Source organism: Perca fluviatilis, chromosome 10 (assembly GCF_010015445.1).
Source record: "Perca fluviatilis chromosome 10, GENO_Pfluv_1.0, whole genome shotgun sequence".
Lineage (NCBI taxonomy): Eukaryota > Metazoa > Chordata > Actinopteri > Perciformes > Percidae > Perca > Perca fluviatilis.
This window is the reverse complement of record NC_053121.1, coordinates 33,326,882-33,347,885: the sequence shown is the minus strand read 5'-3', so window position 1 is coordinate 33,347,885 and position 21,004 is coordinate 33,326,882. Positions and strand designations below refer to the sequence as shown.

Below are 21,004 nucleotides of genomic sequence, written 5' to 3'. Positions count from 1 at the left end.
TCCGCAACACCATCAAGTCACCCCCAACGCAAAAACCAACTTCCAGTCACAGCTTGGAAAAATAAAAGCTGTGTTGTAAGCAGTGGTGGAAGAAGTATTCAGATCCTTTACTTAAGTTAAAGTACTAATACCATACTGTAAAAATACTAGTACAAGTAAAAGTCCTGCATTGAAAATGTTAGTTAAGTAAAAGTATGTAAGTAAGTAAGTAGGTATTATCAGTAAAATGTACTGAAAGTACAGTTCAATGTTTAATGGTCTAATCACTTCAGCTGTAGGCTACTTGAAGGCCGTTACATTGTTGGGTAATTTAATTAAATATTAAAACATTGTATGTTATAAACTACATGTGGTTTGTGTGCAAAAATCCAGTAACTGAAAGTAACTGGTAACTAAAGCTGTCAGATGAGTGTAGTGGAGTAAAAAGTACAATATTTCTCTCTGAAATGTAGCCGAGTATAAGTAGAAAGTGGCATGAAAAGAAAAGACTCAAGTAAAGTACAACTACCAAAAATGTTTACTTAAGTACAGTACTTGAGTAAATGTACTTAGTTACATTCCACCACTAGTTGTAAGTTCTGCGTTGTGCTTTGTTTTGTTGCTAATTTACAAATTTCTCTAACCATTAAAAATAATTTTTATAACGATGGAGTCTAATCTCCAAAGACTGTACATTTCATATTATTCATATGTACAATAAACCTTTGCATATCTACAATAAAGTCTCTCCTGATTGAATCAAGGGCAGGGGACAACGCATGAAAAATACCCTTTTGGCAAATTCTGGCATTTTTAACCCATGTAAAATCATGCGTTTTATTAATTTGCACTGTCCCCTTTCATAAATTAACTAAATAGAATAAATAATAGAATAAATAGCAGTGAGGAATATGAATGTTTAAATAAGAAGTAGAGTTGAAACAATTAGTCAACCAACAGAAAAAAAATGTAAACTGTTTCGATTTTTTAATTTTAATTTTTCTAAAAGAAAATAAACTTAAAAAAAGGCCAAAAAACCTCTGTATCAATTTCTCAAATAGCAGGATTTGCTGCTTTTCTTTGTGAGATATGAGACCAAAGTGAATTCACTCAGGTGTTAAGACTGATGGTTGGATAAATCAAGGAATGTGAAAGGTGCCACCTTTGGCTCTGGAAAATTCTTATAAGCATTTCTCACCATTTTCTGACAAAACAATTACTCGAGAAAATAATCAGGTGACTAATCAATAATAAAAATGATTGTCGGTTGCAGCCCCAAAATGTAGGATTGTTTTCACCCGTCAAGTACAATACATAAAGCCACATGTAAGGCATGCAAGCGGTTAAAAAAATAAAATAAGTCTTACAATTTGTTCCTTGCAATGTCAGTTGGATATGGCAAGGTGGAGAATTCACCAACCAGCAGGTTACTTAAATTATCATGTCATTTTCTTATACTTTACCATTATAAGGAACAGAAATCAAGAAAAAGTTCCCAGAACATGAGTTGTAACACTGAACACTGTAGCTCAAGATTCAAGTATAAATAAATCACATTGACCTAAAAACATATTCAGCAGATATTCAGACTCTTTTAAGAGAACATTTTATAAAAGGTGACAACAGATGCAAACAGCAGCAGAGATGCAAAGTCAGTAGCTGACACTTTCCAACTCTTAAACAGACTAGGTAAAAGTTACAAATTCAGGCTTTTATTTTGAATGCGTAATCAAAATCCTGGCATCAGTCTCGCTGACTAACTTCACACTCTGAGCTGCTGTACTAACAACCATCCACCCAGAGTTTATTCAGGGATCAAACTCAGTCAACTCCTCATCTCTCCATCTTTCTGTTACACAGAGGCAGCATGCATGACTGGGCACTTGGTTATTTTTAGGGTTTTTTAAAAGTCTAAAGTTCCATAAAACGATGTTTTGTAATGAAAAAAATCTTTTCATATTCTCTGATTGGATAATATTCCGGTTCTCCAACACCACAGGTCAACACAATGTAAAGGTGCTTTCTTCTGTTCTGGTTAAATAGCTTTAATGGCACAGACGAGATATAATAACAGGAAATACATACACCCAGCAAGTTATAGAAACTTCAAATATTATGTCTCATACCAAATGTATGTGCAGTGTGGGGGAAAAAATGCCTTACAATGACTTTGTTATTACATTTAATGTATTATGTGGTTCTCCACGTTTAAAGAACAATAATTTCAGAAAAAAATATATCTAAAAGAATTGTAGAGTGATGCCATTCAATTCTAGTTAGAAATTCAAAAGAAAAAAAAAAACAATAAAATACTACTTAACCAGGTCTTCTTGGAAAAAAACTAAACAAAAATGCAAATAAAAAAACATATTTACAAAAGAGTGAACATTTTAAAAACAAAACTGAGTCTAGTAGCTACACTCCTCCCCCCGGACATCTGACATCTCCCCTCCTCTCTCTGAAGTTGAAGCCCCCAAAAATTAAATTACTAAATGTCTGTAAAGCTCAGGTGTTGAACAGCAGAACCTTTTGTTTAATTTTACCTGCAACTGAAACAATATCATGGATGAATGAATGAAATCTTTTTTTTTTCTTTTTTAATCTGGATAAACATGGAAGCACCTTTCTTAATGCGTGTAATGAACAGTTACGAGTATTTGTAATAATTGTATGTGTGGGTCACATTTTGAAGAGTTTCTTTCCAAAAATCCACCACTTAAACAACATGACACATACCCTTACAAATTAAAAAAAAATTCATTAAAGTAAAGCAAATGATGTTTCTTTGTAAGCTATCATTAAATGGACAAACGGTTTCTTAGACTTAACGGATTCAGTTGAACAAGGCTCTGCTGTGCAAACACTCGAAAACCCCCAAACTGCCATTAGTTGCTGATATTCAGCTGTGTAAAAGAAGAGCACCGGTGCTGATGTGAACATGCAGCTGAATAGGTAAAGCCTAGGGTTGGGCAGCGAGAACCGATTCCTACTTGGAATCAATTAAAAAATTACGAGCAGTGGAATAGTTTCTTTATTGGAATCGTTTGGAGGATTTGGTTTCAAATCTGATCACAGGTTCCAAATTTAACATGCGCGAATTTTGGTTTCCGTAGCGGCTGGGCGCTTGTTGTGTTGCAGCCATGGAGCACAGCAAGCGGCGCTCTAGTGTGGCTTTAGTTTACGCTGAAAAAGCCCGGTAAAACTGCAACCCACCATTGAATCAAAATAAAACTTTCCTCTTATTTGTGAAATAAGCATGTGACCCGTTTCAACTCCGCCCCTCAAAGAATCTGAAAATATAGATAAGAACTGGAATCATAAGGAAGAATCGCAATTGGAATCCGTATCATTAAAGTCCAAACGGTGCCCAACCCTAGTAAAACCTATGGTGCCATTGAGATTGTCAACATGTATACCAAAACCTCAACTTCACAGTGACCTGAAATAGAGGGATTCCCCCAGTGCTGTAAAAAGACAAAGACCAAACAGAAGGGGCAGAGCAGTGTCCAGGAGTGAGGCGAGCAGCTGCTGGGTGACAAACGTCCCGTCTCAGTTTGGAATCAAACACCTCAAGGCTTCCAGAGCTTCAGCAGACCGTCCTCGCTGTAGGAGGCAATGAGGTTCTGGTGGGGGTGGTGGGCGATGCCGATCACATCCTTCTCGTGTACCTGGAGGGACAAAGGACATATGGTTTACAAATTACAGAAGCCATATATAGCGGAAAACTCAAAAACACTATTCGCTATTTTAAGTTAGCAAAATGCAGATCTAGAAATGATTTAATTTAACTAATTGAATAAACTGTCTGTACACTTACAAAGTTGTCAATGCTTCGGTCTACATGTAGGGACCCTCATTATGCTACCGTGGAAGTGTGGTGCTATGTTGAGCCTTGTTAGTGGTATAGAAATAGCGATTTCTTTTTACTTTACCCGTGCCCCGACGACTAGCGTTATTAGCGGTTTGCGCTAAAACTGGTCACATTCGATAAGCATGAAAACATATCCCAGAGAACGGTCGACTCTGTACCCATGCGTTATTAACCCCTAGGTTCATTTTGCGCCAGATTTGTCCTTTAAGTTACAAACCGGAGCAACAATAAAGTAATAAAGTCTTACTAGCAGAATTAAGGGGTCACCAGTAGATCACAGAATACGTCAAAGAGATTTTTATGACTTTATTTAATATGGCTGAGAAGGTGCGACATGTAGATGCTATTGAACTGAGGTGTATCAGTAATTTCAGTTTATAAGGAAATTACTGATATTTTTTATTGGAATTGTTTTTGTATTATAACGGCGTTTGAGTGTTCAATGCTCCATGCTTTTTGAAAGAACACACTTATGCTGTCAATTCATATCTATGTTCTCATCCTTGCATAAGAATGTAGAGCAGTTTTGATTGTGTCTCATGTTATAATGATCTATGACATGTTTTATTAAAATTGCAAACTGAATCGTAATATCTGGCAGAAAAATCGCCCCCCCGCCCCAAAATCATTCAGCCCTAGAAGCTAACGTTTTTGTAGTAATTATTTATCTGAAGTAAACCCTGAATGAATGAATGAATGAATGAATCTTTGTGCCACATGTGAAGAGATTCCCTCAAGGCGTTCCTGAGATATCGTGTTCACACGTATGGGGGCAACCCGAAAACATAATGCCTCTGGCCACGGCTATCGCTTTATTTGTCCAAGCTTGTTTATAAAAAGTCATTTAATAAAAACAAGACAAAAGTACTCCAAGACTTAAACCAAAACTTTACGGTCAGCTTGTTTTGCGGCCGAAGCAGAGGGAGGGAATGGGATATTTTCGGACACTTTGATGTAAGCCCCTGAGAGCAGTCACGTACCGTCAGCGTTCTCTCCAGCTTGCCGGTGACGGTGCTGAAGCAGTAGAGCACAAAGTCTTCACCCACGCAGTAGATCCACTCGCCGCGGGGCGACAGAGTGCAGCACACAAAGTCACCTCCTTCCCTCTTACCGGAGCTGAAACTCCTCACGATCTGCGCGGCGGGTCACAGGGGCGGACACACACACACACACACACACACACACACACACACACACACACACACACACACACACACACACACACACACACACACACACACACACACACACACACACACACACACACACACACACACACACACACACACACACACACACACACACACACACACCAGGTGTGTTAAAATGGCAGGCAGGTTCAGTTTCATAAGCAAACAACAAACAAGCTCAAAATAGCTACACATGTTTATTGCTCAGTATTTTAGAGATAAAACACTGAGTTCAAAATGACTGACCTTGTTTTAAAAGCAGATAAAAACACAGTTTATGTAATGGCTCAGGAGCCTATTCCAGCACCGTGCCGTCGCTCCTAAAAGCACTTACGGAGCTACACTGTGCTCTGATTTGATCGGAACTGACCTGTCCCTGCATGTTCATGATGACCACCGTGTTGGAGCGGTTACACACGACAAAATGCTCCGGGTTCTTGGGCAGCTGGATGACGTTGTTGACGGTGATGTCGGTGCCGGCCGACGTGCCCAGAGGCTTGAAGGTGTTGGAGCACTCGGTGGTCTTTATGTTCCACATCTGGAGCGGGTCAAACACAGCGGGGGGAGAGACTGGTCAGACACACGTGTTCTCGAGATAACACAGCTCACGCACAGGCACATTCATACCATTAGGACCTTAAAGGACAAATCCGGCGCAAAATGAACCTAGGGGTTAATAACACGTGATTACCGAGTCGACCGTTCTCTGGGATGTGTTTTCATGCTAATTGAATGTGACCATGTTAAGCCAACCGCATTACTTTATAACGCCAGCCATCGGGCACCAAAAAGAAAAAAAAAAATCGCTATTTCTTATACCAGTAACAACGCCAAAAAAACACCACCTCCCCTTAGCATAATGAGGGTCCCTACATGTAGACCGAAGCATTGAGAACTTTGTAAGCGTACAGACAGTTTTTTAAAACGATAGTTTAGAAAGACAGTAGGCCGTGCAACGTGAGCTGAACTGAATTCACGTTGCACGGCGTTCGTCGTTCGACTGGTCGTGACTGTTTTCGCAAGATGGCGCCTGCCTGTATACATGAACGGTATTGTCTTTATAAACCATCTTTTTAATAGACTGTCTGTACACTTACAAAGTTGTCAACGCTTCGGTCTACATGTAAGGACCCTCATTATGCTACCGTGGAAGTGTGGTGCTATTTTGAGCCTTGTTTGTGGTATAGAAATAGCGATTTCTTTTTACTTTACTCGTGCCCCGACGACTAGCGTTATAAGCTAATTAGCGGTTTGGGCTAAAACTGGACACATTCGATTAGCATGAAAACATATCCCAGAGAACAATCGAACTTGGTACACGTGTTATTAACCCCTAGGTTCATTTTGCGCTGGATTTGTCCTTTAACTGTGTAGCTGCTGCGTTGCAACGGCTTCTCTGACCTTGACTGTGCCGTCCGAGGAAGCGCTGATGATGTGGTGACCGTCTGGAGTGAAGGTGGCCTCGTTCACAAATGAGGTGTGGCCGCGGAATTCCTTAAGAGTTTTACCGGACTTCAGTCCATGGATTCTTCAGCAAAAAGAAGGATTAAATGCATGTCCATAACATTATTTAAAAAAAACAAGACAAAGTTGTTCAGTAAAAACCACTGTTGTGTCATCAACTGGAATAATTAATTGTTAGGTCTTTTTTTTGGGAGTTTGGCAATAATTGAGTTTACCTGATTATCTGGTCGAAAGAGGCGCTGAGGATCTGGCTGCTGTCTTTACAGAAACTGACACACGTTACTCCTTTACTGTGGGCGCGCTCAAACCTCCTCAGACACTGACCGCTCTGGATCTTCCACACCTACACTCACAGACATACATTTATTTATTTATTTTACTTCCATAGTTCAATGTCCAATAAACACACATGTTTGTACAACAGAAAAGCCAAAAGAATACATTGGAAATAAGTGGATTTTATATTGGAAGACTACTGCTGTCTTCAATTATATTTCATAATACCATTTACATCGCAATTTTCAGGGTTTTCACACCTCATTGAAACAACGAACCATACATAATATTGCTGTTTAAATACCGGCTGTTATATGTCTATTTAAAACCTTAAAAGGTCCAGTAGTTGTTCTATTACAGCGCTATGTCTTGAAAGAAAACTTGTACCCACGTTTTCTTTTAAGACATAGCGCTATAATCCATGTGTACTAGAGGAAGAACCTGCTGCGCAAATGTTTCTAGCAGTAATGTTTCTTGTCTACCTTAATCTTCCCATCCTGGGCTCCGGTGGCCAACATCTCTGTGTCCCGACTGAAGCCCATACACAACACAGCATCATCCATCATCATGAGGTTATCCTGAGCCTGGTACTTCAGATCCTGTAGGACATAAACAATGCATGCAATTATTGCAAAGTCAGCACAAGTCATTTTGAAATGATAAAAAAGTAAATGTAGCTATATATTTAACCACACAGTAAATCAGATTGATGTGTCTTTATATAACATTAAGCTACCTTTCTGATTTTGCCGGTGGTGAAGTTCCAGACCTCGATGAATCCGTCCACGGAGCCAGTGACCAGATACTGACCATCAGGGGAGAACCGTGAACACTCCACGTGAGATTTCTGTCCGAACTGTGCAGGGAAGAAAAAGTCAAGTCAAGTCAGAACACTTTAGGCATTTAAGTCATAAAATGTATCATATCTCCTGGCAGAGCTATATCAAAATGACAGTATGCTTGGCTGAACGCAGTTCGGAATAGTGAAGCCGATTAATGTTGCCTTCAACGATCCATATTTTGGGACAGTGTGGGTACCTTGATCTGTCTGCTGAGCTGGGTGGGGAAGCGCTCCTCCTCAACATCTTTAACAGCAGCTTTACCCCTGAACAAATCGATAGTCATGCCAGGAGGCAGGAGGCCCTGATGCTGCTGCCACTTCAGAGACTGAAAGAGGAGAACGAAGATAAAATCATCAGCAGCACTTTATTTGAATGGTAGCATAACTTTCATGGCAAAGATTAATCAAGATCGAGAAAGACGATGTTGTGGACCTCCATATAGTTGCTGGTGCAGGACAAAAAAAATGAATATTCAAAGAAAGTGAGTGAAGTCCACACAACAGCTGAATGCTCAAATTGTGCAAAGAGGGCACACGCAACGTTTCGGCCGACAATTTGGCCTTCCACACCTGAGGAAGGCCAAATTGTGGGCATTCGCTTTCTTTGAAGATTAATCAAGAGCCACAACTATGCAAATATATTGCAACTATGTCAGGATTAAGATACAAATTAGTTATCTTATGGTGAGTCTCTTATTAAGGAATTACACTCATCACATCTGCGTGTTTCTGGATCACTTACCTGTCCCAGCAGAGCCATGAGACGAGAGGGCGGCACTACGCTGACCTCCCCTGCCAGGGCCTGGGCGATCGCCGCTCTGCGCTTTTCCTTACTGCTGCCATCTGGGTACGCCTGGACATCAACAAACACAAATATCAGAAATACCGCACAACTCTAATATGTCTTTCAGATGTTCTGTTTATGCAACATTTGCAGCTGGAGGTATTTTGAAGCCAAAAGCAAAATGGACAGACAGATCAACTGATCCTAAAATGATTTGATGGATGGATGAATAAAGATTGCATCTTGTCACACGTTCGGTTTGGACTCACCTCTCTGGGATCGAAGTAAGAGCGAGCCAACAGGTTCTCCAGGTGGATGTATCTCTCTGGCTGGGTCTGTTTCAGCATGATCATGGGGTCAGTCTGCCTGAGGAGGGAACGGGCTGCACCCAACTCTCTCAACTCGATCAGCTCTAACACCACCTGTTCAGGAAACAACACAGGCATGATCCACCAGGTCCTTTTCGCTGAAAGATATGTTGACATGAGACAACAGCAGAACAAATGCAGGGTCTTTTTTTTTTTAGCTCAAAAACGTTAAACTAATACATCTGGGTTAAGAAAGGAGTAGCTAGAACAATATATTAAACAAACTGCCTCCTTGATATTAACATTTAAGAATTTTTGTAGAGAAACGAAATTGGACAACAATCACACGTAAAACAACAAGACTACACAAAGACCAAGGAGGAGAGAATATTAAGCAATTAAACACCTGGTGAATTAAGTTCATGAAGTGGGGAAAAAAAGAGACTAGAGAGAAAATAAAAAGAAGCCCATAATATGTCACCTCAAGAAAAGCTTATTATGGGTGCACTGGGTAATGCGGGAGGATATCAAGATGTAAAGTGGACAATGAGAGAAGCTGTAGACCACAATTTATCCAAAACCTCACCTGTTCATAAAGGTCTATCAGGGTCTTATCTGGCAGCTTGAGGGACTGGATGGCTTGCAGGACAGTGTCCCAGTGGCCGCTGTTTATGTCTGCCACAAAGCTCTCTATACTATCCACAGTGTTCAGAGACACGGTGGTCTCCTCCTGCAGGGTGACTAGAGTCCGCTGCAGATTATTTTCTTTTAGGTACTGCATAATCAGACGGATCACGCTGTGGAAAACATAAAGACATTTGGATAAACAAATATAGCAAGATAGCTCAGCTGAAGCTATTCAAATTACAATGTGTTGATGTATTAGATAAGGAATAATAGTTTGATGTTAGTGGATCATTTAACAACAGTAAGATAACTAACAGTCAATTGATTTTTGCTGCTTAAGTTTGAATAGTTTACTTCCCCGGTCAGAGCGGAGTCTGGTGGCAACTGGCAGTGTAACGTTAGCTAATGCTAACTTACTCCAACTCCCATTTTTGAGTTGTTTATTCTATAGCTATGAAATGAAAATACAACCTGAGGATACTTTAATACCTCAAATATCAGAGCAACACTTCGGACTGAAATTACCGCCACTTCGCTAAAAAAACCAAACAGAAAACATCTTCTACGGGGGTGACTATAAGCTTAGCTTGTTAGCTTAGCTAGCTCAGGAAGCTAATGCTAATGGTTTGCAGCGAAGGAAGAGACAGGCCTCTTTGACAGACAATGTTATCAAATGCAGAGTTATTAGCAGGCAATTTATTACAGAAATGACCCTTCTTTCAGATAAATTAACTTGACTACTTACTCTGCGGATTCCACCTCCAGAGACATGATTATTTATCTCAAATAAGTAGCCACAAGACACTCTTGAGCCTGCAGGAGAAGCAAGACATGCAGGACACGCAAACACGGAAGTACTGGGGGAGTTAGTTAGGGACCTTCAAAATAAAACGCTCAGTGTGTGGAGGTGGTAGATAAGATTACCTCTGATTTTGGGATATAACAAGCTAGACCGTACTGTATAAAATACAAAACGGACATTTAAATATGATTTTATTTTCAAGCTGACTTACAAAAAAGGCTGTCAAAATTATGATTGAGAGCCATTAAATGCCTATAATACAAATAAATCATATGTAACGAATACAACTTAATGTACGCCTATTGTGTAGGCTACATTACAGTATATGTCCATTTTTTCGCTTGATATTCAGTTTCATTGAACTCCATCCATTCATCAATCCACAATAATAACCTTTGTGGTGGCTATAATATTAGGTAATTCAATAGTATACACCTGAGATCAGTTACCCTTAAAATGGAGTCCAGGGACCAACAAGGGTCCTTGAAGAGGCGGCAATGGTCACCAGCAGGATTTCTGCTAGAAATGATTTGAACAAGAGAATATACCAGAATCAGATCTCGCCTTTATGAAGTAAAAGCATGGATAAGTTTGTGTTCCCTGGGACTCTGTCCATGAGAGGACCTACTGTATACAGTGATTCTTATGAGCCTCAAACGCATTAGTGTGCCCAGCAGTTCCCATCTGCTTTAATGCTAATCCTTGTTTGTTTCCAGGATGATCAACAGGGGGCGCTATCTGCACAGATATGACTAAGAGGCCCTCTTGACTCTCTTCTCTCCGCCAGTGAAGGTCTTTCAAGGTTATGATGATGCTCAGAGCAGCACCACTTCAGTCTGCAGCCCCACGGCCTGGGTTTGATTGTTTTTGGCAATCATGACATAATCCCTCTGCGAGCCTCATCCACGTTGGAAATAAATTTGGCACCAAGAACACACCAGACCTCCTCTGGTTTCATTTGCTTTTGCAGATGGATAAATGTATCGGGAAGCAATGAGGAGGATGGGGAGAGGAGGAGTGGTGTTTTCACACAATCCCATAACACTGCATGCAGTCATTCTGAATATATTAACGTAAGAGCAGAAAGATGTTAATATAATTTTGCCATGTTCTGGCATGACAAAGCAGAGCCTGCATGGGGAATGCTTACAGAAGAGGGAGACGCCACCATGCTGGAAGAATGACAGCGACACAAAAGGCTGTAATGTAATCACTTCATCCTTTCTGAGAAAAACAAAGACATTTCTAAATTTATGTGAAGTGCGTGCCATTCTCGCTGTGCAATAAAATTACCCTTTCCCATCGTAATTGGAACACATTACCATCACAAAGAAATTTAGCCTTTCTTTGGTCAGTCAGGAAGAAAATTGTGAAAATAAAAACCTAGTGGACGGTGCTATGAATTTATATCTGGCATCAAAACACTTCGCAGCTATGAGTCCCACAATGGGTTTGAGCATAAAAAAGCTAACTTTGTTGTACTTTGTGTAAACTCTGGACGAAATGACCAAATCTTGATTTTCATGAATTAAACTCTGTTTATCTCTCCTGCGAAAATCCAAGCATTGATCCACAATTCACTGCTTCTGCATCACATTTTTGCTAAACACTACAGACAATTCTGCATTTCTGGCAGAATCTTCACAATTCCAATCTCTTGTGTTCTCATGGAAACCATTTGAAATGCTAAACTGAAATGACCACACTGAATACTCACAGCTCTGACAATAATAACAAAGCGAGGCATCGAGCCAAGGGCAACTTGTTTAAGGGATGAACAGATGAACGATTCAGTTGGTGACAAAACTGCCGAGTGAGAGGCTAAGGAAGAGAATGATGAGGTGGAGGAAGAAGTCGAGGAGAAAGAACAAACAGGGATTTGTGCAGGGCTGGATCTGTTGAAAACAGACCATTTTTTTCCAGTCTGTGATCTGGATCCTACATCAGATTACGACAGATAACTGTGACAGCAGACAGCTGCCCTGCTTTCTAAAACACATTCTGGATTTGTATTATGCCCCAACATACCTAACTGCCTGCAGAATTGTACACAGTTGTTGCATCAATTTTGTATATTTGTGTTGTGTGTGGCTGATACAGAAACATGACTGTAGGAAATGCCCAACAGGACACATCAAATAAAGTAAAGAAATAAGAGAAGGGAGACTCCCTGGGAGCAGCAACTTCAACGAAAACATTCAATAATTTAGTCTAGAGGCAAGCAAAGACGTGTCTGTTAAAGGTTTCATTTAAAATTCAGTAGTGACATGCATTAGTGCACTGGCATTACAACTGCAGTTGGTCCCCAGGCTCAGGACTATGTCTGGTGCCCAGGGCGCTCCTAATTAGTTAGGATGCAGAGGAAATATTCCTCGAATGTATGAATGTACTTGGCAAATAAAGAACATATTATATTATATTGCATAACAAGGATATGAATGTATTAATTACTTTCCTGTAATTTTGTTTCATATATACTTTTTTATTTGTGTTCGGTGTCTTGAGTGAAGGAAGTACTTTTTCTCTCCAGGGGTGCCAATTATTACAAAACAAAAACTCACATAGGAAATAGGAATTACTGCTGTATGCCATAGCTGAGAATCAGTCACATTACTTATTTATGGGGATAAAACAAGATAAGAATAAGTTACAGATTATAGTAAATCTTTGCGATGTCTTGTCAGATAAAGAGGGGATTGCAGATGTTCTGTTAGGTACTAGTAGGATTAAATGGCTTTTCTCAGATTTGAACAGCAAAGATGCTCTGCATGCATCCTGCTTTTCAGCTACGCACTACATTCCAAACACTGAGATGCAGATGACAGAAAACAAAAATGTATATTGAATGGTTGGATTTGAAATTATCAGATATACTGTATGTTACATGATAAAAGACAAAACATGGTCTGTGGCAGCCTCACATACATTATGAACTGAGATTCGCTGAACAGCATTGTTGACTATTTCTCTTCATCATCATCGTGAGCTACAAATGAGCAGCGTGATTCACTAACCCGACCACAAATGGTCATGGTGAAATTATGTGAATACAATGTGAACTGGATGTTTCATTTTCATCTGTCTGTTAAGTGAGATAAACCTAATCTGTGAACAAAATTTGAGACCGATTTTTAATAGGACATACTTTATGTGGGGTTAGGGTTAGCTTTGTATAATGTTGAACTGTCCAATGGTGGGGTCTTCTTCATGATTTAAAGCAACACTAGAGAACGTTTCCTGCTTCGGTCCGCCTACAGGTTGGAAGTGGAATTGTCGATTACATTACATTATGCAAGTTTGCCAGATCGGGTAGCGGATCTGTAGTTCGAATGAACTGGACTATATGATGTAATGGACAATTCCGCTTCCAACCTGTAGGGGGACCGAAGCGGGAAAAGTTCTTTAGTGTTTCTTTAAAGACCCAGCAAAAAGTCTTCATCAGTAGGAACATTTTTAGTGCCTTAGAAAGCAACTCCACATCCACATATGACTATACGAAATCTGCTTTTTATTTTTTTATTTAACGGTTTGGTTAAGTAAAGACAAGTTAAACTACTGGTCAGTCCCTCCAGAAAAACGCGATTATGCGATCGCATAATTCAATGCATAATCAGCCAAAGTCTGCATATTTATACGGGGGCCGCATTTTTTCAAATACGCCTCACTTGGCTTGCATGATTTCATAATCCCCGCATTTACGTTGCAAAAAAGTCACATATATCTTCGCGGAAAGTTGAAAAAATGTTGCGTTTACTTCACACAAGAGCAGCCATTTTCCCCTGTTGCCATGGGAATGTTATGAAGTGACGTAATTACGCGATGTGAACATCATCGAAAAGCAGGTGTTGGAGGTTGAATTTGACATGTACGTTGAGTCTCTTAAATTGGTATCCCATAAGAAAGCTATCTTAATATCTGATGTCTACTCAAATTTCTTTGCTGTCTATATTATTAACGATTTTTGAAAGTCTGTCTTTTATTTCCCTCTGTTTAGACTATTACTTTTATTTTTACTTTCATATTATATTATTTGTATATATTTTTGTATCTTATTTGTTTATGTATTGCAATATCTGTAAACTATTTTTTGAAAAAAAAGAAAAAAAGCAGGGTGATGGGGGAATCACTTTTTTTTCTCTTTTTCATCAAACCGCAGTTTTTGGAAGTTCCCGCAATTTCATTGCATAAAATTGCATAAATATCCCGCATATTCCATCGCATTCTTTAAGAAAACGTGCTGCATAATCAAGGATTTTTGCCCGCAACAATCACAAAAAAACTCTGGAAGGACTGACTGGTAAAGATCACTTTCTGGATTACAGGAAAGCATTGATGACTGTTGTCTCTGGTCATAGTCAGACATTTTGTATGCTTATTTATTTCCACTTTTCTCCCCAGCCAAACACAATGAACAAAGGTCCATTAATTTGCTATTGTGAAGCTACTTACAACTCCTTACCAATTGCTGATTTCTTCTCCAGGCAGTCAGCCCTCGAGTCACAAGTGGTAGTGGGTGGAAGGGTGTGTGTTTGTGAGTGTGTGTGTTTCTGAGAGGTATTGGTGATTGGGGTGGTTGTAATGTTAAATGATGATGGATCTGTCCCTGTAGGTTGTTTGCAGCTTGGGTCTGAGCGTCAGTCCTATTGGCATGCCCATTATTCTCAAGGGACGCATTATAAAGCCAAAGGGGACTCATTGAGAAACCCTTATTGATATTCTCAATCTTCTTGGCACAAAAACAGGAATAGCTGCATTCAGAACTGCATTCAGTTTCCTGGAGAGGAGGGGCACCAACCCATACAGCGACGAAGAATTGGGTTTGTTCATGCTGCAGCAGCTTGCATTGGAGCGTGATAAATTACAGGTCATCAAGGTGATAAAGTACTAAGCTGGAAATGGGATTGTGCCTGTAAGGCAGTATACCAGGCAGCACACACATGAACTGATACATGCTAGTCCCTGAGCAGTCTGGATAAGAGAGATACGCAGTAGGGCACGTTTCTACCCGTGACAATGTAGATAGAGGCTATCCACTTACCGGGTGAATGCCGCTGCCTCTCCTCAGCTGAAAAGCTCCCTGGGCCGTGTTGTATTTACAGAAATAAATAAAAAAACATCAGTGCTGACACAAGTGGATTGTTTTGAGTAGGGTAAGGTCTATCTTTTCAGTTACCGGCCTTTTTCCAGAGCCCATATTCATGTAAGTCTGACATCTACAACTTAAGGTGTCTTTTTTGTCAGGTTGTCCACTGGAGGGCTTGATGGACATTTATTAAACATGCCAGAATTTTTAAGGCTGGAGTAAGGATGAAAGGCATGCCTTGGGGACTTGGAGGGTCGCAATGGCTATGATGAGCTTTGAGGTGTGAAATGTCAGCCAATGCTATAACCAACAGGGACTAACACAAAATCAGTTACAGTAGTTGAAGGCGCAATAAAAGCTTGCATGATAGCCTGTAGTTGCAGGCATTGTGAGGTCCTCCAAGGTGCAGAGCCACAAAAGGCTCTGATCATTCTATTGAGGCTCACAATTGAAACCTAATTGTGTTCAGAAGGCCATTCAATAGAGCTCACAGTAGGGAGATCCGGCAGGTTGAAATTAGGTTATTATGCAAAACACAGAAGACAAAGGGAAGCTATTTGCAGTTAATTAACGTGGTAATTTTCTTAGTAACTGTCTAATAATTTATACAGCAGAAGGAATGCAGATACTTAGGCCTCTCTGCTTACTTTTACTGGAGTGATTGCCTTTTTTCTACCTGGCTTGAACGTGCATTTGAATGGCCCTCACACTCTTCCCGGGGATTTATTGATTCTCCGTGTCTCGCTCATTGTCATGCACAGGCACGATAATAAGTAAATCCATCTTCTGTCAGCCCCTGCTGAAGGGAAGGCAGTCCTAAGGGGAAGAAGGCAACATATTCAGGTCCAATTTTCCTGTCCTTTGCTAAGGATTACCATCGCATTGTTTTCTCATGTAGCCCCGACACGGCGTCCTGAGCTGCACCGACGCATGAAGTGCAATGGGACTCGGGCTCATTTGGGAGACTCACCGGCAGAGAGAATCCAATAATAGAATAAATTCATCCGTGGTGGTTTAATTAACGTGTGCTGCTGGAGTGGAACAAAGCTAGTTGATGGGATATAAACACTCCAACAAAGACATAAGTGCACTTTGTGAAAGATACACCAAGGCTAATGTATGGGGGAGATTATTTTGTATTCTGTCCCTCATAAACCTACACGTGCCACATACAAGACTAAAATACAGACATACTGAAGTATTTAACTAATGTATTTCAGTAGCAATTTAGACCTGGCCCATTCCTGAAGTATATACTTGGCTTTATTGCAGTGTGTTAGCATACATGTCAACTGTCCACTCGGCCTCCGAGACGCAGTTGGTATTGAAAGGAAGTCCTCGACATTCTTTTCTGATTGAGGCCATTTTCACTGGTCCACAGCAGCACATCCCAGCAGGGAGCCTGCTTCAAGCTGAAATAATGGGCCGTGGACTGTCCCGTGCCCCATGGCAGTTGGCATCTATAGAGATTGGACTGGCATGCATGGTTCCTTTTCAAATATTGGATTGGTCTGAAAATCCCTAGTGGGTTCTTGCAGAAATGGAACAAGTAATCTGAAATGTCACTGCTTTGCCTCATTTGTCCTATAGCACCACTCTGTGTTATGTTACTTTTTGAGTGGCATTTTGACTCTATAGGAATGTGACTGTCCCTCACAGTTGAATGAAAGTAAGAGAACAACCCATTTGCAAAGGTCACATCTGGATAATGAGAGCCAGATGGCCTTTTTTCATATCTGCATTTTCAATTTATGATTTACGGTGCATGATGTAATTACTGTCCGTCAAGATGAAATTATGCAAAGTCTTAGCACTGAGCTATACTAAAATACATTTCTTCATGTATCTCTTAAAGGAGCTGCACTGCTGGTGGAAATAAGCTTTTAAATTGCAGACTAAAACCATATAAAATTCACAGCGTGTGTTAGTATCAAGAATACAAACTGTAACCCTGCCATTTTTGAAAAACATGGATGTGGTGTAATCGGTAGCGATGCTGTAATGCTATGTGGAGAGGAATCCGCCGACACTGTTTCTTGATTATAAAGGTTTATTTACATCGAAGAAATCAGCATCATGTACAAGCTCTGCAGAGCTCGGAGAAGACCTGTTTTCCCAATTCTCAAGTGGTCACTCTGGCTTTCTTTGTTTGAACATGGTATATATTCTATAACATAGATGGGGGAGGAAACAAAAGAGGTGATGAAGAATGGAGCAAACGAAGAGATACAAGAGATCACACCTCTGATGAAAGTAAAGATGATGACAGTGATGAAAGACAGTGATGAAGACTTGGAGAGGAGAGGGGCTACGGGATTTCATCCTGCAGCGTCTAGCATAGAAGAGATTGAAAGAGACATGGAGCGATTGGAAGAGCAATACGAGAAGCTAAAGATACAGAGAGACAAATTGCTAAAATAATCTCAAAAAGTGGAGAGAAAGTCAAGAAAAGGGAAGACAAGTAAGAAGATGCTTCCAGTGATAATTCGAGGACAGAATATGTCAGATATTCTTAATAAGTAGCCTGTTCTTCAAGATGGAGCACATCCTTGGATCCTTCCTTGGAAGAAATTACGGTGGGAACACAGTATGCCATGGGAGATATTAAGAGACTTTTGACTAATCTTATTGGGATTACGGCAATGGAAGAAATTCTACAGAAAGATAGACTTAATCGATATGTGGGAACTGCTGTACATGATCCTGAGGTTGTTGGCCGCACATTGTCTCTAACATGTGCCTAGAAATGTAACATTTGTTATCAAGTTCTTGCACTCTGTTAGCTCATTTATATTTCAGTGTGCAAAGAAAAGGTCAGGAAAAAACCTGATAGCCAGTTTGTCATTATAATGGAAACACAGACAATTTACAGTAAATCCTTTTAATTGACAAAAAAAACCTTTCAACCACATCTTGTGGTTTTCCTCAATGTCAGTAAGCGTCGGTAAGTAACAGTAAGCTGCGTTTAAAAGCTTTGGAAAAACTTAATTAAGAGGATCTTAAATCTGTGAGGTATTGTTTTGCACCATTAGTGGTGCTTAGTTAGTCCGTCCAACACTTTTGTCCAGAACTCAACAACTACTGTCCAGATTGCAGCGAAATTTATTGAGGATATTTCTGACCCTTAAAGCTTTAGCGCATATCTTTTTTATATTAATGAAAGTCCATTTCATTCAAGCCATTGCCAAATGAGTTGATACGAAGCTAATTAAAACTATCAGCTCTACACAACTCTCTGTATTTCTCAGTATGGCTATGTTTAGAAAACAGAGTCAACCGGCGACTTTTGCATGCAGAAAATCGAGTGAAGATAATGACCTCTTCTGAAGAGTCCATCGTGTTTTTTTAATCCTCCGTGTCCTCCTTGGCTACTAGCAACTGTGCGGAGGGGTGGTGGGAGTGGCGGGGGTGGTGCGCGATCACGGAAGGCTTGTATCATGTGGGATGCACCAACAGTTTTGTTGTCATTACTTAGAATTCCTCACGGGGGAGACAGAAACTACGGACTATAGCTTTAAGGGATGAGTCTTAACATGTATATAAGGTGAGCACAGCGCTGTGTCAGTGCTGGAGTATGGTCTGGCTGCACGGGTTAACATTCTGGCATATGGGGAAAAAAAACTTTTCTGGCTTGTTTGTATTTCTTAACACTAATCACAACCATCCTGGGCGGTGCTAAGCAGTGAAGGTGCCCTTGCAAAATTCCCTAGCAAGGACCACACCATCGACTAGATACCTTGTTGTTACCTTCTTAATGAAAGATGAATGAAAGATGATCAGTGTGCGTGAAGGTGTGTTGAAGTCGGTTGTAGTTATCCGTTTTGCTGACTGCGTTGTGAGGAAGCTTTGGTAGGGAATCCGCTGTAGCACCCAAGCCCGACAGACCCCCTTAGGATCTTAAGGAGAGGAGAACGGAGAGGAAGAAAGAAGAAGGGTGGGAGGGAGGGGCGCAGAATGCTAGAATGAATGAGAGGATAGGGTAGGTGGGTGTTTATAGGAATGCTGGAAGAGGCGCAGTTGAGGTGTTGCCCTGCTCCCGGTATTCTGCTAGGTAGCTTCAATAGCGGAAATAGTGGAACGCACCGGATGTCAGGCTTTATCCCAGCATTGTACAGCCGGTCAGACAGACTACTTGCATATCAATATATCATCAATCAATCCATTTCCTCTACCCATTTTTCCTTTGCTGGGTTGCGGTATAGTGGGAACGTCCCAACATCCCAAAGCACATTAGAAGGGAGATGGGAAACATCCTGGAAAGGTTGTCAGACAAGAACATTGGAATATCAATTATTAAAGCTACTTTGTGTAAGAATTTCTCCCATCTAGCGGTAAAATTGTATATGACAACCACCATAATATTACTTTCTAGCCCCCCCCATTCCGAGTGTGTTGTAACTCCAACGGTGGCCCAACCCAAAATTAGCAACGACTTCGTCTGTGAGTGTTTTGGTACCATTTCATTGCTAACATCCGCTATCAGGTTCCCAAACATATGCAAGCTAATCTTAGTAAAGTATCAGTGCTATCGTTTTTTTGTTATTTTGATTAATAGTGTAAGGCAATGTTTACAGCATAGGAGAGAAGCAACGGAGGTTTGTGTTTTTAATATATTTCTCTGAGCAGTATGAACAATAGCCGCTTTCCGACCAAGTAGTTACAGGAACGTAGTTATAGGAAAAGTCCACTTCTAACAGATCTATTAACTACTCTCCCCCAAAACCGTTTTTTCCATTTGCATTCGCACTGGCCAAGTGGCCATAGGGACTATAGGAGGGGTAAGGGAGTGACGCAAGCACTGCAACGGTCTTTATAGTGTTAAAATCAGAAAACAAATACACCAAAAGAAATATGAACTAAATCTAATGTATATAGAATATTTGTCATAATTTAAACAAGTCTCCCGAAGAGAAACGGGTATCTCTCTCGCCCCTGCCTCTGCCTGCTGCGCTGTGGACGTGTGTGTGTGTGTGTGTGTGTGACGGCCGGCCAGTGAGGTTATCAAGCCCGCAGGGCACGCTTGTGGAGTTTAACGCTGAAAAGACACTTAACCACAGGTTCCCGTCTTATGATGGACATGTGTTGTGATATTTAAACAAACGAACTGTCAACGGCGAAATAAAAGCCTCTTATTTACAAGAGCGGTCTGAGAGACCTCCAGCTTACAGCGGGGTCTCTGAGCATCACTGGCCGAGCAACTTTTAAGCAAATTGTCAATTCGGCAACAATTTGCTTAAGACTGCCTATATTCCAAATCAAAACAGTTAATTTCTCACCTAAAACGTTGTCAGAAGTGAATTTAGTGATGAATAAGTTGTTACAATTGTCCCGTTGTTGGTCTGTCTGTACCGGAAACCTGACCCTCATTGACCTAGGTTCCTATGCTGAAAAGGGAACAGCGAAAAGACCCTGCCCTGAAGTAGGAGCTGAAAGAGTTACAGGAACTGCGGCCAGAGAGACATAACAATCCCCAAATTGGTCCAGTCGGAACACGAGAAAAAAAGGGTTCTAGGAATTTTGTGTTCTAGGAACTGCAAAAATCCCTCCGGTCGGAAACCGGCTAATGTCAATGAAACTGAAATTAGCTCTTAGTATCTCCATCGTTTACATGCAGCTGTTCTAACTGTAGCCAGTCAGTGTTACAACTCCATTACATGAGTTGTCTGCCAGGGAAATCACGACACATGATTACGTCTATGTTACAAGGTAGACAATCCTTTTTCATCATTGACGCGAGGAAAGGCATCACAGATGTCGTTTTAGCGTTATGCACGACCAT

The 21,004-nt window shown here is 40.6% G+C and overlaps 1 protein-coding gene across 1 annotated transcript; it reads right to left on the bottom strand.

Moving 5' to 3' along the window:
• Positions 1–3,150: 3,150 nt before the first annotated feature.
• Positions 3,151–10,213, bottom strand: smu1a (SMU1 DNA replication regulator and spliceosomal factor a). The gene is made up of 12 exons (XM_039814030.1): positions 10,086–10,213; positions 9,300–9,510; positions 8,675–8,827; positions 8,364–8,474; positions 7,819–7,947; positions 7,517–7,636; positions 7,263–7,379; positions 6,720–6,847; positions 6,442–6,568; positions 5,411–5,578; positions 4,831–4,983; positions 3,151–3,647 (listed from the first exon to the last, which is right to left on the bottom strand). Exons 1-12 carry the CDS (start codon positions 10,109–10,111, stop codon positions 3,549–3,551), a joined length of 1,542 nt encoding a protein of 513 aa, XP_039669964.1. The 5' UTR covers positions 10,112–10,213; the 3' UTR covers positions 3,151–3,548.
• Between the last annotated feature and the right edge of the window lie 10,791 nt (positions 10,214–21,004).